This window comes from Micromys minutus (genome assembly GCF_963924665.1).
Source record: "Micromys minutus genome assembly, chromosome: 33".
Taxonomy (NCBI): Eukaryota; Metazoa; Chordata; class Mammalia; order Rodentia; family Muridae; genus Micromys; species Micromys minutus.
Genome location: NC_137968.1, coordinates 7,724,340 through 7,750,839, shown reverse-complemented (window position 1 = coordinate 7,750,839; position 26,500 = coordinate 7,724,340). Strand labels below are relative to the sequence as shown.

The following is a 26,500-nucleotide window of genomic DNA, read 5'->3' as shown; positions in this document are numbered from 1 at the left end:
AAAAGAAATAATTTTTAACATGAGCTAAACTAACAGTTAATCATTAAAAACAAGACAAGGCAGGAGCCTGATCGGTGGTACGTGTCTTGAAGTCTATCTCGCACAGTGGCAGAGCCATGGGGATATCTGGGAATTTGAGGAAAGCTTGTTCTACATAGAAAGTTCCAGGCCGGTTACGGGTACATAAAGAGACCTTGTTTCAAAATAAAATAAAATAAAATAAAGTGCATGCTTCAGATAACAGCCATTTTTGTCAATATATAGATGAAAACATTTAGGAGATTATTTTAGTAATAATTCCTAAAATACATAAAAATAAAACTTAATCTTTATGTCCTTAGGATAGTTTACTGTCTTAATATTAACATATATCACATGCTTGTGGGATGTCAACAAGTAACTAGCCTTTCAACATTTGACCCTCGTTTTTCCTCTGGGCATCAGTATTTCTATCCAGAAAATGAAGATCTGAACAGACAGTCTTCTACAATTTGTTTCTGATGGTCATAGATTAAAAGAAGCTCCGCCTTCAGACTTCTCATGATTTGAATTTCATATATTATGTGCAGGAAGTAGCCCATCTTTTCACTCGGCTATTACAGGGGCCCTAGTAACAGCTGTATTGAGGGCTACAGAGATTTAACTGAGAACAAGCCCTTAAAGGTCTAGGACAATTTGTGCACTGACTGCCTACGCCTATAAATGGTAGGATCGTGTTTTAAGGTCAAGGAAAACATAAAGCGGAGCACATGATTCAATCTAGCACTTTCCATTCTGGCACTTGGAGAAGAAAGGAGGGGGAGCGTATCCGTGTCCTCTGCCACCAGAGATGTCCCTGTGCTGTGATGAAATGGGACCTGTCAGGGTTTAAAAACAGAACACCAGCAGAGCCACGGCGCCACGTCTTGGCAAGAAACGCTTTGCATAGTTTACACCACCCTGCTTCTATTTAAATCCCAGGCCTCCCTCTCCACCGCATTCCCTCTTCTGCCAGTGCCCAGGCTGTCAGCAGACAAGAAACAGGTACCATGGCTCCTGGAGAAACGGAAAGGGAGGCGGGGCCGGCCAAGGGTGCCCTCCGGAAGATCCGCACAGCAACCCTGGTTATCAACTTGGCCCGAGGTTGGCAGCAGTGGGCAAAAGAGAACAGTACCAGACAGGCCCAGGAGCCTGCAGGCTGGCTGCCAGGGGCATCTCAGGACCCAGCTCACACTCCTACAGGACCGGGGCCTCACCAGCATGCACCCAACACTCCGTCTCCAAAGCCTGATGGAGACAGAGAGGGACAAGGTTCAGACGAAGCCGCTGAGGTGTCCCACATAAAAAGGAAAGAGGTGACCAGAACAGTGGTCAGCAAGGCTTATGAGAGGGGAGGAGATGTGAGCTACCTGAGCCACAGGTACGAGAATGAAGCCGCTCAGCCAGACAGTGACATTGACAAACTCCTCCTCGGTCACGACTCGCCAACGCGGAGAAGAAAATGCACCAACCTGGTCTCTGAACTGACCAAAGGCTGGAAAGTGATGGAGCAGGAGGAGCCCAAGTGGAAGAGTGACAGCGTAGACACAGAGGACAGCGGCTACGGAGGGGACCTGGAGGAGAAGCCAGAGCAAGATGCGGCGCAGGTTGCTAGGATCAAACGCCCCTTGCACTCCCAGTAAGTGACAGCATCCTTCCACTCCTTAAGCCCCACACCAAGGTGTTCCAACCAGTACCAAAGGGCAGAGTGGTTCCTTTACGGTAGCACATCCCTGGCCCAAAAGGACAGTGCTACTAACTTCAGCTTCTGTCCTTCTGGTCCGTGCGATTATGGTTTTACCTGCAAGTGTTGTAAGTACTCTTCTCGGGCTTCCCGGATTGGGCTTGTACACGCACCATCTTCTTGGTGTGGTAGAAATAATGCACATTAGCTTAGAAACGAGACGCCCAGACACTAAGACACACCGATGTCCCATGAGCAGTAATCGAGGCAGCTGGGGGAGTTTGAACGGGAGCATGCTTTATAATCTCTGTGATGTACCAATTCCTTCAGCACAAAGCAAGGTCTCGGTTTGACTGATCTCGGTAACCTCCAAAGTGCAGGGTTTTAAAACAAAGAGAAAAAAAAATCGGGGCCTTTTCCTTTTCTGTGTGTGTGCACACGGAAGGATGCCAGGTGTCTTTCTCTGTCGCCAGTGATATACAAGACAAAGTATCTCACTGAGCCTGGGGCTTACTATTTTGGCTTACCTGACTGTCCCATGAGCATCCAGAAATTCCTTTGTCTGCTTTTCAGTGCTGGGCTTCTGTGAAAGCTGGCCATACCTAGAATGTATTTTTCTGCAGGGTGTGGTGATTCAAACTCAGGTCCTCATGTTTGCATAGCAAGAACTCTTAACCACCTATCTCTCCAACCTAGTTGTTAATTATTCCCACTCCCTTCCCCCACTCTAGTAAAAAGAATGCTTTCTTTGGAGTTTGGAAAAGTTTCACCAGTTTGTAAAAAGGATCAGAGGCCTGGGTCTCAAGTTTGTTAGAAAGGAGAACAAAGGTCATAGTTGCTGATCAGCAATGATGGCACTGTGGTTTCGACAGTAATTTTGATACATGACCTCCCCCCCCACCACACACACACTGATTAATCAAATTATGATAGTCCCTGGGCTGTGCCAACAGCCAGCATTTCTATGCATATCTGGATGGGGAGCTGGGGTTCTTGGGTCACAAAGACTGACCCAAGACACTGACATTGGGGTGCCACAACCATTTCCCTTCATCCCCATCCCAAACATGTCGGAGGAAGTTCCTTTTTAAGACCCCTGGACCCACTGAAGCTATGATTCAGGTGAAGAACAGACACTTCCTAGAGACCTTTCAGGCTTAAAAAACTGAAAAAACAAAACAAAACAAAACAAAACAAAAACTTGTGTATAGTTCTCTATTTCCCCCAGTTCATATTGCCGCTTGTTTATCTCCCTCTGGCTCTGAAAAACTTTATTCCCTTCCTATCCTAACCGTGAGAGGACTCAGCCAGAGGACTTTCTGAAACAAACATGGGAATTAATGAAATTTCGCCATCTAGTGGACAATATTTCCTTGACCACGACTATTGTGAGGGTGCATTTAAACCCTGTACTGTTTTGGAGGCTGCTCTTGAGTGTGTGTCTTCCTTACATCAAACACTGGCCCCCTGACATTGTGATGACGTAACAAACCTCATAAACACAGGTTCTCCTGACAGGACAGAGCTCATGACCCCAGGGACAGAGGAGTGAAATGTTTTAAAAACAGTTAAGCAGTTGCTGTGTGATTCCCTGACCCCTTTGTCAGCTGAGCCCATTTGTCACCGAGAGTTTAGAAGTTCGTACCTTGACATATGAGGCTGGCCCACTCTTGGGCTTAGAGCCATTAGTTATGAGTGCTCAAAGGGACCTGTCATGTCACACATAGAGACAGTGTAAGACCTTCTGACATCTTCAAGTTCAATGCTTCCAGAGGTGAGGCTCCTCAGTGCGCTGGAGATAAAGGCAGGTGCTCTGTGAAGATAACTCCTTCCTCTGCTATAGGCTCACACAGTATATCTTAAGAGTTGAGTCCCGACAGCTTAACTTGGCTTCACCGTCTGGTCTTAGCCAACCGCTTAATAGTTGGTGGCTTCAGGGTGCTCCTTAATCTTTCTGGCTTCGGGTGTCTTCATCTACAACGGCTGAAATATTATCCATGTTGGAGATGATGGTGGAGATTAATAAGGGTGTGTGTAGAATGCCAGCACACAGTGTTCAACACGGGGGACCTCATCTGCACAGCCCGATAACTTTAAAAATGTGTGTTCAGCGTTGGCTTTCCTAACAGACACACAATTCTATGGAGAACTACTCCAACCCGCAGGTTTGGGAAAGAGCTGGTCTTAGAAGCCCTCTAAGAACTGATACCAGTTGAGGAATGTTCATGACATGCAACATTTTAGAAGTAGATGCTCTCATACCCTGTGTGGGGAAGGTTTTGTGTTCTGATCTTATTTCTTTAAGCTCGAGTTTATTAGTGATTAACTCAGTGTTAATGACGGAGAAAGTGGTGACATGTTTTATCACAGCAGAAACCACACATGGGAAGGACATACGGTCCATGGCACTTGCTGGATTATTCACCTGGCTTCTTCACTCCTCTCCTCTAGGGCCAGCAGATACGCAGAGACCCTCGACTGTAAGGCGCGTCGGAAATACAGCCAAGTGGACACCTTGAAAGGCAGGTGGCAGCAGTGGGCGGATAAACACGTGCAATCCCAGAAGCTCAATCCCTTCAGCGACGAATTTGACTACGACCTAGCCATGTCCACTCGGCTCCACAAGGGAGACGAGGGCTACGGCCGTCCCAAAGAGGGCAGCAAGACAGCCGAGAGGGCCAAGCGAGCCGAGGAGCACATCTATCGGGAGATCATGGAGCTGTGCTTTGTCATACGCACCATGGCACGCCACCGACAGGACGCCAAGATCCAGGTCACTTTCGGAGAGCTCTTTGATAGGTATGTCCGCATTTCAGATAAGGTAGTGGGCATTCTCATGCGGGCCAGGAAGCACGGACTGGTGCACTTTGAAGGGGAGATGCTGTGGCAAGGCCGAGACGACCATGTTGTGATTACTCTTCTTGAGTAAGCCCTCCACAAACCAACTCGCTGTTGCTCTACTATTAACTGAGAATGTATTCTAAGTTCAATGGGAAGCTGCTCTGGAGTGTTATCAACATTAAATGATTTCTTTTTTTATATGAATGGTTTTTGGAACTGTTTCTATGGAGTTGCTGCATGTGAAGATTTTGACAAAGGACACTCGGGTCATTTTAGAAGCATTCGATAATCAGTATATTGATAGTTGGAATTCCACTTACCTTTTGAAGCAAAACTGTCTGGCTTTCATTAATCAGATTATTACAAATTGAAAACTAACCTTGGGTGAAGTACAGTGGCATCACAGTGTAAGTAATGTTTTAGGGGAAAACATTCAATTAAGCTGAATAAAATTTAAAGTTTGGCTTAAAAAAATCATCACCAGCTCAGAGTAGCTTCCGACTCTCTTTAACTAAGGGTGACTTCAAACCCTCATAGACCAACTCTCTCCACAGACGGCAGACTTATGTGTAATCGTTCCCACTTTATTAAAGTGTCAGGCCTGCCTGGGAAGTACCCTATTGCCCGAATATTCTCCACTCTTTTGAAAAAAAAAAAAATCACAGCGCCTTTGGTACGTAAATCAAGTTAGAATGGAAGAAGACATTGAAGACCCTGTGTGGTTCGATTCCGGACAGGTTCCTTCAGCCAGCCTTCCTTGTTCTGATGTGAACAAGTCCTGCAGAAACAGATGTTAGCAGTTGCCTCATGACGCACAAAGATGGCATGTACCAGAAAGGTGGGACACAGGTGGTGGGGACAGGCTTGTCCCGTAGAGCTTTGTGAGTGGGTTTTTTGCTCAAAGTCTTACTAGGTAATCCTGCTTATATTTGTGCTGATGAATGAACAAGAAATATAGAAATTCTCTAAAGTGAATATTTAGTAGAGAAAAATCTCATAAAATTACTTAATTTAAAACCTGGGACATATTTCCTTCCTATTCTAATAAAATGTCATAGAACAATAAACCTCACCAAAACAAAGAAACAAAGAAACAAACACTGTATCAGTTCTTCTGAGGTAAAAAAAAAGCTAATTTAATACAAGGAAGTTAACAATGACTTGCCTGGGACCATTTTTTTTCCTTAATATGTATTATAACTCTAAAGCCAAATGAATAAAATGTGAGACTACAATTTTTACTGAATTTGAAAAAGCTGAAATTAAAACGGTTATAACACTTTGTACAATAAAAATACGCATATAATACTTTTTATCATAACAAATAAAAGTATAATAAATATAAAAATGTCAAATTATTATATCTCAAAATAATAGGAACCCATAAGTGTTACTTGTTAGACATAATATATATTAACCTACTGTAGAAATTGTCAAGAATGATTGCTTCAGACTCAAAATTCCAAGAATACATGAGTTTGTTTCCATTATGGTCACTTGTACTGACTCACATTCCTAGTGGGATTTCTTCTGTGCATACACATACACACATAAACAAACACACACACACACACACACACACACACACACACGTTGCCACAGCATGTCAGAACTGAAGAAAGCCAGCTGAGTGGGAGCTGTTACAGCTTTTGTTGCTTTTTCTTTTATTTTTTTAGATTAGATTCCCCAAAAAATCTTTGTGTGGTTTGAAATAAAACAAGTTCAGACTTGAACTTGGGATACTCCCAGTATCAGCATTTCAACGAATGCTTCATGGGTTCCTGCTTCCTGGTCTCTGAATAGAAAAATTTTTGCAGGTTCTGGCATAAGATTACTCAAAGTTCAACTTGTTTGAACTAAACCAACCAGAGTACACATGGAGGGACCCATGGCTCCATCTGCATATGTAGTAGAGGATGGGATTGTCTAGTATCAGTGGGAGGGAAGGCCCTTGGTCCAGAGGAGGCTCAATGCCCCAGCATAGGGGAATGCTGGGGCAGTCAGGTGGGAGGGGGTGGGTGGGTGGATGGGGAAGCACCTAATCAAAGCAGGGGGAGGGAGGTATGGGATAGGGGTTTTGTGGATGGGAAACTGGAAAGGGGACAGCATTTAAAATGAAAATAAATAAAATAATAAAAAATAAAGTTAAAAAAAGAGGATGGAAAGAAAGCTGTCTTCTTTACCAAGAAGAATGCAACACACACACACACACACACACATACACACACACACACACACACACACACACAGTCACACACACATACACACACATACACACACACATACACACCCACATACACATACACACACATACACACATACACACACACATACACAGACACACACACATACACACACACACACACACACACACACACACAAACACACATACACACACTGAAAACCCTTTCCATATTGTGTGGTGGCAAAGTGAGATCACATCCATTCTTGTTTCTGGCCTTTAACTTTCAAATGTCAGTTCCTTTCCTGATAGCAACATTTTTCATGGCACACGAGCTACTATGTGATTCTGTGAAGACTGTAAGGTTCCCCTTCTTAGAGGGAGCACTGCGTATCAGGTTCACCTTAACAGGAAGCTCACAATGTCACCATAGCGCTCTAGTAACACGAGTGGCTAAGGTTTCATAGATTGCTTTCTTATATTATTCTATTTTACTGTGCTTCCTACTGAACTGTAAGACCACTAGCCCTACATTTTTTCTTCGTTTCAAACCCAAAAGCATTCGCTCCCTAAAGGACAGAGAAAATTGTACTTCAAAATGCAGAGAACATTTTGACAATAAAGAAAATATAAGAAGGCTCAGGAAACAAACCAATGGAAGGACCGATTTTAGTCCTAAGGTATAGAAAATGATTCGATTTTACCATGAATAGTTCTAAATTCCTAGCTGAATGCATGTGCTCTCCCAAACTCCAAGCTTCTCCTTACTCTTCAGTCCTCTTGTTTCTCAGTCTTTACTCCGGAGTTCTCAGTGTGTGCAAGTTCCTGACTCCGTGATCAGCCCCTCCTCATCTGCTCACACCCGGAGAAGAAAAGTTCTGAGTTTGGGGTCATTTTTCTTCCCATATTGTGAAGCAAAATAATATCACACCTATACATTTCTTCATGTTTTGTTGCTTTCTCTTTCCCTTTGAAACACCAGTTGCTGTCCTATTTATCAACAGAAATGACATAAAGTTACCGGAGCCATTTTTCATAGTAAGGTACAACTACGTAAGCTAGAATTGTTACACCCCTCCCACTCGGCCATGCCGAGTCATCATTGGAAGGCACAGCATTTGGCTCATGCTGAAGTGGTCCCTTGGCATGGATGTTCCCACTTTATTCTCTGTAGCCTGGGCACTTCTTAGTGTGAAGTTCGCCAATATGTTTTACTGAATACACAGACGGACCTACACTATTTTAAGTTCTCATTTCATTGCCTGTGCTCAGATACAGGGAACAAGCCAGTATCTGATAAGATTACAATGTACTTCTTTCAGGTGTATAAGTTCTATTCCCCAAATAACTCTGGCAGGTAAGAGAACATAACCAAATAGGTTATTCGTGTGTAAATGTTCATCGTGATGTATTACAAAATACTGAAATCAATTTTCTGTAGGAATGACAAGAAATGGGCTCAGGGAAGAGCTAACATCTTACCAGAATATACTAGTTTTTAGGAGCTTATAAATAGGTTGCATCTTTGGCTAATATAAACACTTACTGCCACTGAGCACATACAAAGCAATTAAGTTTGCTGGTCAAAGGAAAGTTTATGCTTTCCTTTGGCTTTGGTTGGTACTGTCAAGTTTCCCAGCTCACATTCACATTCCATTTGGAATGACTACTATTGGTTATTTTAATTCTGAAAATTTCCAGTTTAAAAACAATACTTCTATAACTTCTCCTTGTCCATGGAGAGATGATTCAGTCCCACCACCTCCCTTACAATTTCAAAACTTGTAAGGTTTGGATACTTTGGTTTTAAGAAGAAACTTTACCTTTTGGAAGTATTTACCTAAGCCTGCCATTAGCTTTTACTTAAACACCAAGAATTACCTACTTGGGTCTGGAATGTTTGTAAGGTTTTTGTTTGTATGTCAGGGTATCTATCTATCTATCTATCTATCTATCTATCTATCTATCTATATATCTGTCTGTCTGTCTGTCTATCTATCTCTATCTTCTATCTATCTACCTATCTACCTACCTATCTATCTATATATCTGTCTGTCTGTCTATCTCTATCTTCTATCTATCTATCTATCTACCTATCTACCTACCTATCTATCTATCTATCTATCTATCTATCTATCTATCTATCTGTCTGTCTGTCTATCTATCTCTATCTTCTATCTATCTATCTACCTATCTACCTTCCTATCTATCTATCTATCTATCTATCTTCTATCCATCTATCTTCTATCTATCATCTATCTATCAATCTATCTATCTATCTATCTATCTATCTATCTATCTATCTATCATCTCTATCCATCTATCTTCTGTCTGTCTATCTATCTATCTGTCTATCTATCTTCTCTTACCAGCCTTCCATATGATTTTTTTTCCAAAACATTTATATCACAATACTGCCAAGGTTATTAATACAAAGACATTCACAATATCCTCTTGACATCTGTTAATGAAACCTTGAGTCTTTTTCGTTATTTTTTGTTCATGTCAATTTTTTTAACAAGTAAAGCTGATTATTCTCAGATTGCTTTGCATCCTTTTAAACTTGTATTGATTTCTGCATATATGTGTCACACCTCTTTTAGGTACAATTTGTTTTTCTTTTAACTTGAGAGAGAAGATCGGAGCTTTTTCTTATGCTGGTCAATATTATTTTGATGAGAAAAGGACCTACTTCGAGAACCCTACTTGTACTGGCTGGTTTTGTGTCAACTTGACACAAGATGGAGTTATCACAGAGAAAGGAGCCTCCATTGAGGAAATGCCTCCATGAAATGCAGCTGTAAGGCATTTTCTCAACTAGTGATCAAGGGGGGAGGGCCCAGCCCATTGTGGGTGGTGCCATCCCTGGGCTGGTAGACCTGGGTTCTATAAGAAAGCAGGCTGAGCAAGCAGGGGAAGCAAGCCAGTAAGTGACATCCCTCCATGGCCTCTGCATCAGCTCCTGCTTCCTGACCTGCTTGGGTTCCAGTCCTGACTTCCTTTGGTGATGAACAGCGATGTGGAAGTGTAAGCTGAATAAACCCTTTCCTCCCCAACTTGCTTCTTGGTCATGATGTTTGTGCAGGAATAGAACCCTATGACACTACTTTAAATCAGGTCTATAATCTCCACAGAAATATTATCTTGTTGATTTAAAAAGTTGGTATTATGACATAGAGCATTACATTTTTTTTCTTCCAGTTGATAATTCCTCATGCAATACTAGGGAGTAGTGTCTATGAATGGTTATGATCTCCACGGCCAGTTTTCCTCTCTATACACTGGCAACATGACAACACATGTGAGTTCTCTAGTAAAAACCCTAAGGGTGTCCAAGATAGGACCCACATTTTAGGAATTTCAAACATGCACACACACACACACACACACACACACACACACACACACATACAATGTATTTTGGTCATAGCTATCTTTAAATGCTGATACCCAGTTGGTACTAGCTCTTGTCAACCCAATTCCTAAACTCTTTCACACTTCTTTCTTTTTTTATTTATATCTAATTGAGGCCTCATCCCCAACCCCCCCCCCCCATTTTACAACAGACTTGCTTATTTTTGGTTCCATCTCTAGCTTCTTTATAGCTCTATTTTTTCCCCACAAAGACTTTTCCTAAAGAGCACATCAGTCCACGTTATTCTCCTTAAATATTCTCCGCTGCTCTGGGCATGGGCTCTTGACGACCCTGGGATGGATATTCCGTACCCTCTACGCTCCCCAGCAGCTCAAACCCACCAAACCCCTTGCAATTTCTGCTGGGACATTGGAAAAAGTTTCAACAGCAGCGCTGCCTCTAACTGAACTCAAACCTCCAACACATCCGGGAGCTACACCAACACAGGGCACATTAGCAGAGCAGGAAGGGAAAATGTAGGAGGCTTGTTACCAGCTCTTAGATATGGAAATGACTTGGTTGCTGAATAAATCCAAACTCATTTGCATTTATGCATTTAATTTTATTTGGTATACATCTCTATGACCTCGTTGTAGTTGGAATCCATTACAGGATGTTTAAAGTTCTGTGATTAGTCGCCTCCAGGAAGACAGTAATACTGCTGTGGAAGACTAATGGGGGAGGGGTACATTTATTTACAGTTCCTTAGATTACAAACATCTAACCTAGACACTATTACCTAACTTGTAATGAGAGCTTTACACAGAGAGGAAACGATGCCGTTCCTGTACATCTTCAGCAACAGCCCTAAACAGCAGAGACTCTGTTTAATATTATGCTTCTATTATCTACACTGTTCCCAAAAGAACTAGGTATTTTTAAGAGTTATACAACTAAAACCATGTAAGCCAACATACTTGGCTGGTAATTTCATCTTCAGAATAATTTAAAGTGCTATGAGCAACCTGGCAGTCAACAATTTCCATAAGAACAGAACTATCTTTAAACATCAATGTACAAGATATACAACGTTTGTGTGGAACAGCTGAGTTTTCAGCACAAAGTCACTGTCACGTGTATAACAGCAGAATTTATTATTATTACTTTTTTTGCATAACATGAAGCTCTGAAATTTAACTGATGAATTGTTGCCACATGGGTTATTGTTGGTTTCCTACAAGAAAGAATACAATTGCTAGGTTATTCTATCTTTTCGTGTTTGAGGCCACTTGACAGTAAGCTTGCACATTCACCACGTCTACTGAGTTACAGTTTGTCTACTACGGTCACTGCCCTTCTGCAAGAGCAGATGCTGATGGTAACTAATAACATGTACCACTTAGAAAAAAAACCACGTTTTTATTTCAAAACAATTTGTTTCCTTTTGAGCAGAAAACAGAACGAAACAAGAATGTATTGGGATGCAGCAAGGTTAAAACAAGAGACTGTAAAACAGTGAATCCGACACAAGGTTGAAGAAATATGCAAGTTTTAGTTTTGTACTTATGATAATGCCCTATTAAGCTACAAATATGTAAATAGTATTACTTGCTTAATATATTAAATCCAATAGAATCACTGAACTCCCATTCTCCTCTGTCAGTTTGTAACTCTTATCTGAAAACTCAGTGGTGAAACCATGTGCCCAAACCTTCTGTTGTTTCTGCCAATCGGACTGCTCTCCAATTTCATTGTCTTAAAATGAAACCGAGAATGTTTACAAAATGAATAAAGAGAATGCTGTAGTGAATCAGAACCAGAAGAGGTCAGGTCTATGAAGCATGTGTTATTTTGGCATGTGGTTTCTTACGCTGAAAAAAATGTAAGGAGGTCCAAAATGTCACCTGTGCCAACTCCGCCAGATACAAAAGTATCTAATCCCCATTTCCTCAATGCCCGGAGTACACTGCTCTATTAAAAAAAAAAAAATCAATATAGATTAAAAAAAAATTGAACAGAGCACCATCCAGTTAGGACTGAGATGACATGAACTGAAAAGGTGGTGGCCTCTAGGATCCAAAGGCAGCACTATGCTGACAAATTCCACTCGGTTGTTACACTACCAGAACCCAGGCCAGGGTGTAAACAAAAGAATTCTGGGACAGAAACATGATTTGAAAAATAAACTCCAAAATTATAGTTGCAGTAAATGGCAAACAAACTGACTTTCAAGCACAAGTGACATGTTAATTGTATTGCTTCTTGAACATTCCAAACGATGCGTTTGTCCATTCAGGTTTGGGCCGATGTCCTGCTACAATCAAGAGCACTGTGTCTATTCAAAAGCCCAGATTTCAATGTCTTGGATAAAGAAATCTTCCTTCTTAGAAAGTGTATGATTCCCAAACGTTTTACAAGAGTGGCTTCTTCCATGGTAGAGATCTCCGTCAAGCCAAAGAGCAAATTCTCCTCTGAAATACATCAAAACAACAATTATTAATATTCACACCTTAAATTATAATAAGGTAATTAACTGGAATTTTCAAAGTCCACGAACTTCTCCAAACCTTCCCTTATTCCATTTCTTTGTGAGACTGAAGCAAGATTTTTGTTTTTCCTTTCCATTATAAAATCATTTATTACACAAATTAAGAACACTAAAATTTACTTCCTATTACAATTACCTTTTGGCATTTGGTCTAAGTATTTCTTTACTACGTTATAATTTTCCTGCCAGTTCCAGGCATGATTTCCCTCTTGCTGAGTCTTAAGTCCAATTAGTATTGCACCTCAGGCAATAACTGAGGAAGAGTGTGTGAAAAGAATGTAAGAGCCAGAAGATGAGGGAGTCTGCAGTGAGTTGCATCCCTAGGAATGTCAGAAACTTCAGTCTTCATTCTCACCAACATGACTCCTGACACATGAACTAAACTAAGGACAGCAACAGACATGCCAAAGTGGGCAAAACCCACCAGGCTTAAATCCTACATACAGATTACAGGCAACTAAGGAATGCAGAGGGGGAGAAATATTCTTCCCCAGGGAAGAACAGCATACCAAATTGGCTATCTCATACACACACACACACACACACACACACACACACACACACACAGACACACACATATATATGTATGTATATATATATGATAGACTGAGCATTTGGTATTTAGGAATATGTATATATATCCATATATGCATGTACAAAAGTTAATGAGGAGAAATAACAAATCTGAAAGATAGCAAGAAGGGCTATTTTGGAAGGTGTAGACAGAGGAAAAGGAAGAGAAACATGATACAATTATAACTCAATTTATTAATATTTGTAATAACAATGGAAAAAACTCTTAGATGATCTGAAAAAGTTATTAGGCACTTAATTTTAATCTATGTATTAAGATTTACCTCAAAACTAATCTCTATGTCTCTCATAAATGACATTAATTTTTGAATAAACTCTGTTACCACATATGAATTCTGCTCCCTGCAACTCAATGCAACTTCAGTTTTCTATGGTCCTCAATAGAAGTGTCTGAAGTTTAAAAATCAGATTTAAACTTGGCTGTTCTACTTGTTTTGGGGCTGTTGGTTCATTGGTTGTCACACTTAAAGAGATCTATGGTCTAAATATATTCAACAGTTAAACTCTATCTGGGAGAAATGCATAGAATTGTTTATATAAATAAATAGGTTGTTATACAAACAACAGGTTAAAAAATGAAGACTTTCAGAAAATATGGTGGCCACAAAGGTGAAAGGAAAGACGTTAACTACTTTGTCCAGTGTTGGCGCAGTTAAGTGCCAGGGGGAGTCTCAATATCATACCAGACATGAAGAGAAAGAAGTGCATGAATGAAACTATGTTTTTACCTACACTGTGATAGACACTCTACAAAAACTAAACACATTTTATTTCTTTAATCTCTTGACAAGCCTCCTCCCCAAGTAGAGTCATCTCTTGTTACAGGGGGCTGAAATCTTTTAGGGAGTTAGTTCAAGGTCTCATATAATACATGTTGCCTCCAAAGCCTGTATTATGCCCATAACAGGATGATTCCAATACGAGTTGAGTCCATCTTCAAAGGGTCATGCATTAGCAGCTAGGGCCCAGTGTAGCTATGCTGAGGAAGTGGAAATTTAAGGCCTGGCACATGGGTGGGAGGTGGTTACGTCACTAGGGACACATTGTCACTCAGATCACTACAGTTTTTTAGGACCCTATGCAGGATAAATTCCAGTGGCTTCCCACACCATTTCTTTTCCTTCTATGCTATGTAGTGGTATAGCAAAGGGGCCTTCACCAAAGGCAGACGGACGGTACTACCCAATACTGAGATTTCTATTTCAAATCTCTAGACTAAACAAACCTTTTCTATTTTTATAACAATAGAAGATAGACTGATAAAGGGCCTTCTATACAAAATTCTGAAATATTAAGTTCTTAAAGTTTCTAAGTTTGAACATGTATTCTTTGAACAGAGGAGACTTATCTTCCTAGCAAATAAGTTAGTGGTTATTTATTTTAATGAAATCGTGTTACAGAAAATCTCATTATTTAATGAGACTGAACATGCTGCTTTTTAAGGTATATATAATAGCCTGAAATTGTTAACAGTTGATTGTAAGTTTTAGGAGTTAACTGTCTTGGGCATGTTTACATCATCTGTGAAACCGGAGTCTGACAAGAGGAGCCTCCTTACAAAACATATTTACATAGAAAAATATTTGCTTGAATCACCTTGGATGCATAGTCTTGAAGTCTAAGGTTATACAGCCTAAATCAGTGTCATATTTCTGTAAATGTATACAAATAAATAATCTACCAATTTTATCATCGCATACATTTGCTACCAAAGGAAAGGAAGAAATGCCTAAGAAAGCTTTGTAAAAATACAGCTTGAAAAGTACACCCTATGGGATAGCAGAGGAGGGTACCTTTAAATACCATGACACTAAGACAAAATTAGGATTGTCTGAATATGAAAAAAAAAAAAAAAAGCTTTCATAGGGAGGTTAGGCTGGGAAGATACAATTGGAGAAAACTAAAGATCTTGAACGTGGTGTTATTAAACCTTATTACAGGAAAACAAATTTAAAATTGTCTGAAATTCAGATCCAAATAAAGCTCCGAGATAAAGTAAAACAGAACTATTGGCTTTGCCCTATACAGAGAGAGACAGCAGATTATCGTGTGTTCTCAGATATTCAAGGCATTAAATGATTTAGACTAGTCACATTTCAAATTTCCAAGATCCAGTGCACAGTAAATCAAAAAATAGGTCTTATTCTGAGTCAGCTAACCAACATTTTAAAATGAAGAGAAATACTTTACCAACTATATAAAATAATATACATAACCATCTTAAAAACATACTTTGCCATAACATGTAAGTTTAGAGTCTAATACCAAAATTTCTAAAGATAAGTTACTTTTTGAATAATCTAAACCTATTATTGAAGAATCTCGTAGTGAAATGGTCACGAGACTTACCCTCCACCACCAAATGCTAATGAATCCATGTCTCCTTTGATAAAAAACATATTATCTCCTGTCCACTTAAAGACCTATGTAAATGAAAACAACGTGTTAAGTATATGTAGAAAACGGCCCTCCCAGCACAGCAGATACAACAACAAAGTATTATCAGAGAAGGTTCCAGTCTTTCAGATGTCAGCCTCTGCTTCACTTCGGAAGCCTGCTCATCCCTACTTCTCAGATCCTGACTCTTGTACATAGTTTTCTCTTCTCACATTGACTGTCCTCCTAAGATCAAACATAAATGTTTGTAAACTGCTACGGGGCCAAGATCTTTTTGGTGGGTTCAAATTTCTTGTTTATTATTTTTAGATTAATAATGCTTGTGATTTTCTAAATTAAAACCCTTGAGAAATCTGAAAGGAAAACCAGGCTTAACAGACTTGTACCTATTTTTTTATGCATGCATAAGTACATAGGGGTACACGCCCATGAACATGCATGTTAAGGCCAGAGCCAGACATCAGGTCTCCTCCTCTATGGCTCTCAGCCTCTGTGCACTGAGGCAGGGGCTCAGGTAAACCAGAAACATACTAAGTTAGTAAAACTGTGCTGGCCACCAGGCGTCACAACAGGCCACCAGTCAGCCCTCTATCGCCGAGGCTACAGGCACAAGCAGCCAAACCCAGCTCTGACAGGTGCTGAGGGTGGAAACTCAGGTTCTCATATTTAAGGTTGCAGAGGACCTTAAACAGGAACTGTTTCCTATACCCCAGTATTATAGTCTCACATATTTAAATGTCATATTCTATAGAAAACTTACCTAATTAGCTAGCCCTAGTGCTTTTTCATGCTTTTCAAAATTATTACACACACACACACACATCTTTTTCAGGAAGTTTTTTAAATTACTTTTTACTTTGTACATACACATACATCTTTTTCAGGAAGTTTTTTAAATTACTTTTTGCTTTGTGTGTGTGTGTGTGTGTGTATTAAGCGATGGAATTCCAGGCAGTAGACTCTGGTAGTTCAGGCCCCTCTCCATCAGTTCTCACAGTGCACATCTCTTGGTAGAGCAGGCTGGGGCTTCAGCTAAACACAGCTTCCTTTCTCTTGGCTTCGTGTGTGTGTGTGTGTGTGTGTGTGTGTGTGTGTGTGCACGCGCGCGCGTGCACTTCCTTAGAATTTTTCTCCTTTTTAAAAATTGGATATTTTATGTATTTACATTTCAAATGTTACCCCCTTGCCCATCCCCCTGCTTCTATGAGAATGCTTCCCTCCCACCCGCCCTCTCCCACCTCACCACCCTGGCATTCCCCTACACTGGGAAAATCAAGATTTCACAGGACCAAGGGCTTCTCTTGATGGTGCCAGACAATGCCATCCTCTGCTACATATGTGGCTAGAGGCATGGGTCCCTCCATATGGACTTTTTAAAAACCCATTTGCCTTTCTCAGGAGGCTCAGCTCAGAGACCGTTTGATGTGCTCACACTGCACATTCATTCCCAAGAATCTTATGCTCAGATTACGGGCTCTTATGTCAACCGAATGCCGGGTGGCACTGTAGTCTTCTGTTTTATGATGGTACCATTTATGTGACATTTCTTTACCAAGAGTACCCCGTCTCCCCTGGTGTTTAAAACATCACTGTTCTTGTAGATTCGCATATATGTGGTCAAGGGAGCACTGCCATGTTTCCTAAAAGCCAGAGAACACGCAGTGTGTGGTGCCTCTTAGTGTTTATGTGACAGGCTACTCGAAGACTGACTGCTGTGGCAACAAGTTTCAGTAAAGCTCTGATCTTTCAGCTGCATGTAATTAATGTATTACCTCACACGTCGGACAGCTACGTATACCATGGAAAGGTCTGAGTAAATCTGTAGGGATATGAATTTCTCACTTAACACGTTCTACAGAGACAGAAGCACTGACCCGTCTGCACGAGCTCTCATAACATCTCTTATACACTTGCGATGCTGAAAGAAGTATTCTTACCTCAAATTCTGGACAGAATGTAAAAAGAAACGTTTCTCCAGTACCGTAAAAGCCGTCACTTACTTTAAACGGCTCTGAAGCTAATGCACCAAAAACCTAAGGATGAAAATGGGCATGTTCAGTGACACCGGGTCCAAGTGTCACATCGTCAGAGGACAAGGCAGCATTCATAACCTTTACAGTCACTATGGCTAATGTTCCACGGTTTCAGTACCAGTTTTATAGACTTACATATGAAAGGTCATTTGATTTAGAGGAATGTGCACAAAATATCAATGTATAGTTCAATTCCAATTATCCTAAGTCCCCAAATAGAGAACTTCATAGAAAGTTCCTTAGAAAACTGCGTCTCTTCTCCTCAGCCCCACTCCTTGGAGAAGAATCTCTCTGACACCACCATGAGTTCATTCTGCTCAGGATAAATTTTTATACATGGAATAATTAAGGAAGACCCTACTTTGTGAGTTTGAACCAGTATTATGCTTTCAACATTTAACTGCACACGAGGGTATGTAGCGGCCTTTCATTTGTTTTCATTGGTTCTAATACCTGTTCTTGAGTATGTCACCTCAGGGATGACTCAATCTCAGCAGGGTGTAGACAACCAGCGAACAGCTAGTTAGGTACTGATCTGTGAGAGACACAGAAAGCTGCAAGGCGTGCCTCTTTTCTCCATTACATGATGCATCTTTTCTGCTCCTCATTACTGTCCGAGGTTTCTCTTTTGTATTTACGAGTTTCCTTCAGTATTGCACAATGACCTTTAACCCTTAGAAACTACCTCCTGACTACTGTGAGGAAGGGGTCATTTTCTTCAGTGGTGTAGTCACTAGAAAGTGGCCATGCTCCAGGGAGTATCGTGACTTATGCACACCACCCTGAGTCAGAACTGTGGGATACACACCCCATGTCCTCTGCAAGACATGAAAGTGGGCGAGGGGCTGTGGGGAAGAGGAAGGAGTTCAGTTCGCTAAGAATTAGAGGCTACCAGTGGCTTATTTTGAACAAAACACATCATGTACATACATAAAATCAAAGAATAAATGTGAAAAATATTTTTAAACATCTAATAGTTCTTAAGAGTCTGTCAATTTTTTTCCCTTCTTAAGATAAGTCTCCTTCTTATCTTCCTCATAGACACAAACACTGTTTCAATCTTGATCTGGTTCTTGATATACCTAGCAGAGTATAGTCACCTTTAAAGGGTACCGGTCAATAAAATCACCTCTATCATAACTGTTTCTTTTCAACACAAAACTTTATTTACTATGCTTATATTTGCCTCTAGAACATTCAGTAATGTCTTGTGCAATGAAACAACCAGGAATTATCAATTATGCACTAAAATACACTAATGAAATATTTTATCTAATAGCTCAGGTTAGAGGCAAAGGACGATCTAGACATTAGATTTTCATACCTGTCCATCACTGTCTTTAATCACCATCAGCACTGGAGTGTCTAAACCTGTCATTGTTCGATAAAGGGTCTTCAAACTTGTGCCATGCTTCCCAGTCCCATACACAAGAGTCCACGGGTAGCCAATGGTTCTCGGAGGAAGGTGCTTCGTAAGCTTAAAGAAACAAAGGGAGTATTTACTGGGTTGCAAGCATCAGCAGCTGCAATGTAATAACCCATATGCAATGCAGGCTAAAAGAAGGAACGTCAGAAACCTCCTCGATACAGATTCTGTGCTGCTGCAATGGGAGTTAGACACTTCTCTGCGAGAAATACCATTGTCGACTAGAAAATAATGAATGATGACAAACCAGACTCCCACTAGAAATAAGAAACATGGCTTACTTGTTATCTGTACTGTATCAAAGTAACAAAAGCACTGGGTCAAGTTGTAGTGTGTTACTCAAATGTCAGATTATCCGAGCCTGAAAATCTTTTACGGCTCCATGACACTGAATGAATCACTTAACTACCATCTCCACACTACCAATTTCTTCACCTGCCAAGGAGATGAACTACAATAATCTGTACTTTCGAGAGCTTTGATAACAAAGGCATGAGATAAGACACAGGGAACGTGTAACTTGGCACATAACAAGTTAAAGATGGCCAGGCATGGTGAGGCACTACCATTCTAGCACTAGGCGTAAGGCCAGGGAATTGGGAGAGTTTGGCATTCCGTTTAGGTACCACACGAAGACTGTGTTAAGAACCAGAACAAAAAGCAACCTTGGCTCTCCAGTGTCCTCCAGCCGGGGAGGGACTGAAGAGGCTGCTTCCCTCTCCTCGCACACACTCAGACACTGCAGCTGACGTGGCATACCTTTTCAATCTGGTCAGGCAGCAAGAGTTCACTGGGGTCACTTAGGTTTGGTCGGAAAGATTCAGGCTCCAGGTCTGCTTTTGCCGGAGCAACCTGCTTTGAGTTGACGTCTTCCCTTGTAGTAATCTAAAGAGGTGAAGAACAGCAGTGTGTTCATATACTGTGGTGATGGGTTCCGCACATTTCAGACTTCTGAGCTAAACAGAACTTTATTATGCACAGATGGCTAAAGAGTTCACAGGGCAAAGGCTGCTCCAATCAAGTACACATAGTGTGTCCAGTACACAAGAGGGTAGAAAAAAGCCCATTTTATCCACAGCACGAGGAAGAACTGGCAACATATGCCATATCTCCTGTCTCTGTGTGACAGGAGATACACAACTTAGCCCCAAGGACAAAAAGGGAGCCAAATCGCTGTCTAACTAAGTCTTCCTTAGAATATAGGCTATTTATTTTTTCACAAAAATTATCAGAATTATTAATAGAATTTCTTGTGTCAAAACTTTACAGAATGGCAGACTAACACTGATAACTTTCTTTGAGATGTATTTATTGGTTCATTGAAGCTACCATTTAATAAAACTGCCTTCTATTTTGAACTTTCTAAAAGTTACTTTTCATAGGCTGCGCCCAAAGAATAAATATGAAAGTGAATTTGTTCATAATTAAAGGTTAGATGAACTGGTTGCATTTACTTGTAGAAATCAGCACACTGGTATTCATAAAGTGACAAAAAGGGTAACTAAAAGCCTTACTTTATAATTAATTATTAGTGCTTATGTTTCCCATTAAGATTAGGATCTAAAACACAGTAACCCTAACAAATGAAAACCGTACTTATTGGTGATGAGATATTTCAACTGGAAGCCCCACCGAAGCCTATTGGAGCAGATAACTAAAATGTAGCGCAGCTCGGAGACAGTGCCACTCAGGAGTGGAGCCCTGACTCGCCAATCAGCACAGCGCGCGCCCTGTCTGGACAGTATGCATTTTCAGCCAGTGTGTGTTTGAGAACTGTACTGTCTGATGAGCAGCTAAATATGAGGACTTTCACATCACTGTATTACCTTCATTTCAATGATGTGAAAGATTAAAATGGAACAAACAGAAATCCAAGGCAGCATTGGGAAAATAAAGGAGAGCTATTTAGTCAGCCTGGGAAAGCAATGGCAGTGGAAAGCGTACATTTAGAATAAGAAAATGCAAACCGAAAAATGAGTTTTCAATTTTATTACTTTTCTCAAACAACACCGATTATTTCAGAACATCTGAAGTAATGTATCTAGCTCAGGTGTCTTCCCTAGAACCCCAAAGCATTTCTAGCACCAACCAGGGCTGCCTCAAGAACAGAACCAATTTTTCCCCTTAAGATTTGATACTTTCCTAGAGCTGAAACAGCTTTGAAGAGAAAGTACTTAAGCCTTACTTTCCATAGGGGATTTTATAATTTTCCCACTGTGGTCTCTTTCAGACTTCAGTCAAAAAAGGTTCGTTCACAAGACCAAATATTCTCCCAATGTCAAAATGACATGAAAACTCATAGTTGAAAGTGCTGAGAATATTTCTCAAGTGGCTGAACAGTGGTGGGAACATTTCTAGTGAAAAGAAGATAGCAAAGAGGCAAAAAGAAAAGAAAACATAATGAAGGAAAGGAAAATGAAAACGTATTTCTACAGTTCTCCAAGGAAAACCATTCTTCAAGACAAAAGGGAATTTCCTGGTGGCTTATTTTAGTGTTTCGTTCAAGACAAATCCTTCTAATGGAAGGTTTGTCGTGAGAAGGAACACTAAAACCCAGGAGCGTTTCCTCTCCAAAGGTGGTTAAACTACAGAAGGGGCACCTGGAGGCGTCTGCAGAGGGTACGCAGTTCTTCAGTGTTTAGAGCATCGATCCTGCGGTGATACTCAGCCACCGACACTACCTGAATACAAAGACAGGAAGACAATAATTCCACTGACAGTCGAGAGGAGAATATGTATATAAAAAGACAGGAGAGAAAGAGGAGGGAGAGGGGGAAGAGAATGGCAACCAAGCTACCCTTTCCTAGCTCCCACCGGAAACCACAGACATGTCTATAGAAACTAGTTACAACATACATGAGTGGTGTATGTTACCAACACACCCAACTGGTAGGAAATGTTCCGTTGATGGGTGATTCAATATAGACTGGATTTAAAGCAGATTTTTTTTTTTTTTTGTAAAAAAAGCAGAAGCTATAACATGCTTTACTAATACTGGTGGCATTTAATCAAAACTGCCCTCCAGTGTACAGCGAGTACACCATCACTCTCAAACACAGCAGGGTAACAGCCGTGGTCCCAGAACTGCTTCTAGGCACATGTAACAAGCACACCCAACGTGTCACGGGGGAAGAGAGGGCAAGGAAAGGAATAAAATTCATTTACGGAAAAAAAAAAAAGAGCAAGCGTGGGGGCGGGGTGTCCAGCAAGCTAGGAAAGCTTCCAGAGGGGTGGGTGTCTAATTTTGTTTCTTAAACCTGACGCGTAAATTCGGACACAGTAAGACGGACGCACAGAACAGAGAACCGGCTGCAAACCATATGCACACAGGTATCTGAGGCAGCGTTCGCCTGCTCCACGGAGCTTTCGCTCCTGCCAGGGCTAAGCACACGCATGTGTGCCCTGGATAGCTCTGGTCACTGCACCATGCTGTGACAGCAGAGCCCACCTCTGCGTGGACTGTTCGATACTAGGAACACCCGTGTTCACTGCTTACACGAAACGCTGGCTTAATTACGGCAAGCATAGTTGTGTATGTTAAATGCTCTGCGATCATTTCTCAGCATAAGAGCATTACATGAATATATCTCCTGATTGCATTGCTAGAAAACTTAATTTCAAAACTTGCTGTGCAACAGCTGAAGAGTTACTTACACACCCGCACACATCCGCAATAAATATTTGCTTAGCATTAGGGCAGGATTTCCAATAACTTCTGAGATTCAAAAAATTTTGTCACCTTGTACTAAATATTTATGTAAAAGAGCATTGTTAGACGTGACAATTATAAAATCATTAACTAGAAAAAAGGAGATTTTATGTTCTACATTAGTAACCGTTCAGCCAAGATTTAAGTCCATATGCAAAACCAAACATACCTTATTGGTATTTGGACTTCTCTTGTTTTTAGTAAGTTGCCAAGGATTGTTTAAAAATAGATCTATAATTTGCCATTAGTAGATGTTTGATTTTTTAAGTCTATTTTTTATACTATATAATGTAAAAATTTCTGGGGTGAAAGCTGGCATGACAGGAACTAGTTTAAAAAGTACCCCAGTCTTCTCATACACCTCTACCTCCCCACTTGTGTGTGTGTGTGTGTGTGTGTATGCACACGTGCAAGTGTGATCATGTGTGTGAACATGTAGCTCTCCACCCGTGTCTTGAGATGGCATGTGTGTGACCGTGGAGCCCCGGGCTTTAGCTAGGCTGGCTGGCTGCGAGGCTCTGGGGTGCTGGCCTCCATCCCCTCCACCCGCTCACTGAGTCTTCTCCCGCGCTTTTCCCTCCGAGCCTGCACTTCCGTCCTTCGTTCGGTAGTACTCTACTTTCCCACATTCTGAATTACTACAGGGGAGTTCTGAATCTAAAGCTGCCTAGACTGCTCTTCTTGCTCGGTACTGAATTCGAACGCCACATATTACAGGGAAAAAATAAACGATTACTGAACACGTAACAAAAACCTCACAAATTTGCTCAGGCCAGTACAACAAGTACAGATCTTCTAGACCACAGCATAATTACAACAACTTCCCCCAATACAGTGGAGGTAGAGACACCACAAACACATGGTGATGCTTCTGAGCTGAAGCACGTCTTGTGACTCACCTCGGCTGGTTATGGCAGAGGCTGTGGCTACTAAATGCAGGTAAGCTAACTCATGCATAGAGGGGTTAGACTTCAGACGCTGGCTTTAAAAGGCTCTTGTTTTTGTTAACCACAAGTAACTGGCTACCACTAAACAGAGGAACTGCCCTACAAGAAGCTACATAGGGTGTCGATGGCTGTGCACGACGTGGGAACAGAGAAAGCTGGGCTGTCCCCAGTGTACCTCTGTTGTCACGTCATGCTGGATTTGCTAAGCAACAGTTCCTGCGCTTTGGTACAGGGTTCCACTTACAGGTAACGGTGGTGATTTCCCTTCCAGCCCCTGAAGCTTCACTGCAGCTGGGTTTAATGAGAGTCCAAAGCAAACAGAAGGTCTGAGCAAAGCAAACGCAGACATGTTTACAGAGGACCGAGGGATGACTGGGGTGTCTAGTGAGAACTCTATCTGTTCTTTGATTTATCAGTTACCTAAGGATTAATCTGAGTATGGCCGACTCCTCACTCACCTGTGGCTTTCCCTTTGGGTTTAAGATGACTGTTTTATATATTTTGGATGGCTATTTTGAATTTCAGTTTCAGAGAAACAACAATAAAGATCTGCCAATTAAAAAGTGCTGGCCTTTTTTTTTTTTTTTTTTTTTGAGACAGGATATCATAATTTGGTCCTGGCTGGCCTGAAACTAACTAGGTAGGACAAGCTGACCTCAGACTCATAGATATCTGCCTCTCTGCTCCTAAAGCTCTGGGATAAAATCTGTGCGACATTACGCCAGAAACGATACAGTTTTTGATAAGGAAGAAAGAAAAAGATAGGAAAAATGAAAAACTCACGGCCCTGCTTTACTTTCCTGTAATTCTAAATCCCTAAGGGCCAAGGAAGAGTCTCTGTGCACTTTGATGAGCGAATGAACTGTGACATTGAATCCTGAGTCTCCATGAGAATCTTCACATCAGAGGCTGATCTCTGCTCCTTTCCTTCCCACTATTCTTACAGCTACTTTAAGCTACTCCTCTGTGTATACATTAAACATACTTCCTGAGGGGAAGGAAGCTTATGCTCACAAAAGGGGTTAGTTTTATAAACATTTGAAAATCCTGTTTTAACAAACATGACTGAAAGCGGGAGTCATTAATATAATGAAGGATTGGCACTGAGCGTCCAAGTTCATAACATGATGAAGACCCAGTTTCTTTAATGTCAGAAATCTATCTTTGCTCATTCATATGTTTTATTACTTTAACGTGTGTGGGGGGGGTGTTGAGACAGCACACGTGTGCAATTCAGAGGACAACTTGCAGATGTCAGTTGTCACAATCTACCTTTCGAGTACCAGGGACTAAACTCAGATCATCGAACTTGGCAGCGAGTGACATTTTTACTTGCTAGGCCAGCTTCCTGACCCCTTCATAATTTACATATACATTCCATATGCTATATCCATATTGTTTGGATTCAGACCACACATGCAACAAGCAAACCCTGCTCCCAACCATAAACTCTCCAGCCCAGGGGCTGCCCTTCCCCTGGAGGCTTTTCCCTGTACAGTGCAGACATTTTTGGCTCAGCTCCCTCCTTATTTCTCTGCATACACGCCCTTTCACTCCCCTTCCATGGAGACCTCCCTGGCCCCCACTGTTGGGGCTGGTGAACTTGCCTGTCCAAGAGCAGCTTCCCAATAAATCTGTCTTTAATATATTTTAATCTGGCTCAAATCAGCTCATTTCACACGCACACATACGCGCACACACACAGACACACACGTATCCCTTCCTTCTCAGACCTTATAAATTCATTGGTTTCTCGAGTTATTTATCTATTTATTTATTTATCTATCTATCTATCTATCTATCTATCTATCTATCTATCTATCTATCTATTAATTTATTTACTTACTTACTTATGAAAAAGTCTAATGTAGCTCAGGCTAGCCTCAAACTTGATGTGTAGTTGAAGATGCCCACAAACCCCCCAACTTCCTGCCTTATTTTTAAGTGCTGGCTTATGCAGTGCTCTTCTTCATGATTCTTTAAATGCTAATATACACTCATGCTATGGCGAGCAAAGACACAGAATGTCACCACATATAAGGCCTGCAAATTAACAAAATAAAAAATGAAACCGAGTATAAAAGTGCATTTCTTTAAAGAATGGACAGAAGTGAGATAAACGTTTCCAATAAAGATTATTCAATTGAGACTCTATTAATTTTTGTTTTTCGTAACTCATGATCTATGCACAGAAGGTACTGGATTATACGGAAGCCTAAACCTAAAATAAATGACACTTTCTATTCTATACGCTACAGCACAGTACCGACAGTTAAAAACACACTAGTAAGGAAATGAACAACTTCCATTCAAAAGCACACTCAGTCTGGCCTATGTCATGCCTTCCGAATAAAATGGTTTGGATGCAACACTAAGGCCAATGAAAAAATATCCCGATTTATCTACAGCACAGAATTACATTGCACACTGCAGTCTCTCTGGTCTCTAAAAGGCCCTCAGAGGCAGAAGGTACTTTTGCAAGCATGATTTCAATAGTTATCAATGTAGATACCGAATAAGATTTATCCGACCCTATTTTAGATGCAAACTAGGGAGCAGGGAGAAGATAATTCAGAGCTGCCCTCAATCCTAATCTCATGAGCAGGACATGTTCACCTACCCGAGGGCCTGCTGAACAGGCAGCAGTAAAGGGACTCCCAGTGACTTGCCACTAGACCCACATCTGAACGTCTAAACTGTCTCCAGGGCGGCTTCTAGTAACACGTGGTGACTGACGCCCAGCACCACAGCCAAGGTGCAGAGCAA

The 26,500-nt window shown here is 41.1% G+C and overlaps 2 protein-coding genes across 6 annotated transcripts in view; one reads left to right on the top strand and one right to left on the bottom strand.

The window, feature by feature from the left end:
- The first annotated feature begins 279 nt into the window (after positions 1-279).
- On the top strand, positions 280-5,026 carry ABRA (actin binding Rho activating protein). Its single transcript, XM_080909392.1, has 2 exons — positions 280-1,657; positions 4,154-5,026. The coding sequence occupies exons 1-2, from the start codon at positions 1,029-1,031 to the stop codon at positions 4,629-4,631; spliced, it is 1,107 nt and encodes a 368-aa protein (XP_080765518.1). The 5' UTR covers positions 280-1,028; the 3' UTR covers positions 4,632-5,026.
- Positions 5,027-10,627: 5,601 nt separating this feature from the next.
- Positions 10,628-26,500, bottom strand: part of OXR1 (oxidation resistance 1) — a 385,387-nt gene continuing 369,514 nt past the window's right edge. Inside the window, exons 10-15 of one of the 5 annotated variants that reach the window (XM_080909422.1) lie at positions 21,679-21,759; positions 19,838-19,963; positions 18,977-19,129; positions 17,557-17,652; positions 15,572-15,645; positions 10,628-12,551 (exon numbers count right to left, since the gene is read on the bottom strand). In XM_080909422.1, coding sequence (XP_080765548.1) covers positions 12,416-12,551; positions 15,572-15,645; positions 17,557-17,652; positions 18,977-19,129; positions 19,838-19,963; positions 21,679-21,759 — 666 coding nt within the window. In that variant the 3' untranslated portion in view covers positions 10,628-12,415. The remainder of the gene's footprint in view (positions 12,552-15,571; positions 15,646-17,556; positions 17,653-18,976; positions 19,130-19,837; positions 19,964-21,678; positions 21,760-26,500) is intronic. The other 4 variants (XM_080909421.1, XM_080909424.1, XM_080909423.1 and 1 more) reach the window with 4 other exon arrangements.

Excerpts from the sequence above, each read along its gene's own strand:
- ABRA (XM_080909392.1), top strand. The coding sequence starts at position 1,029 with ATGGCTCCTGGAGAAACGGAAAGGGAGGCGGGGCCGGCCAAGGGTGCC. Across the intron at positions 1,658-4,153 it reads AAACGCCCCTTGCACTCCCA|GGCCAGCAGATACGCAGAGA; the intron begins GTAAGTGACAGC and ends CCTCTCCTCTAG.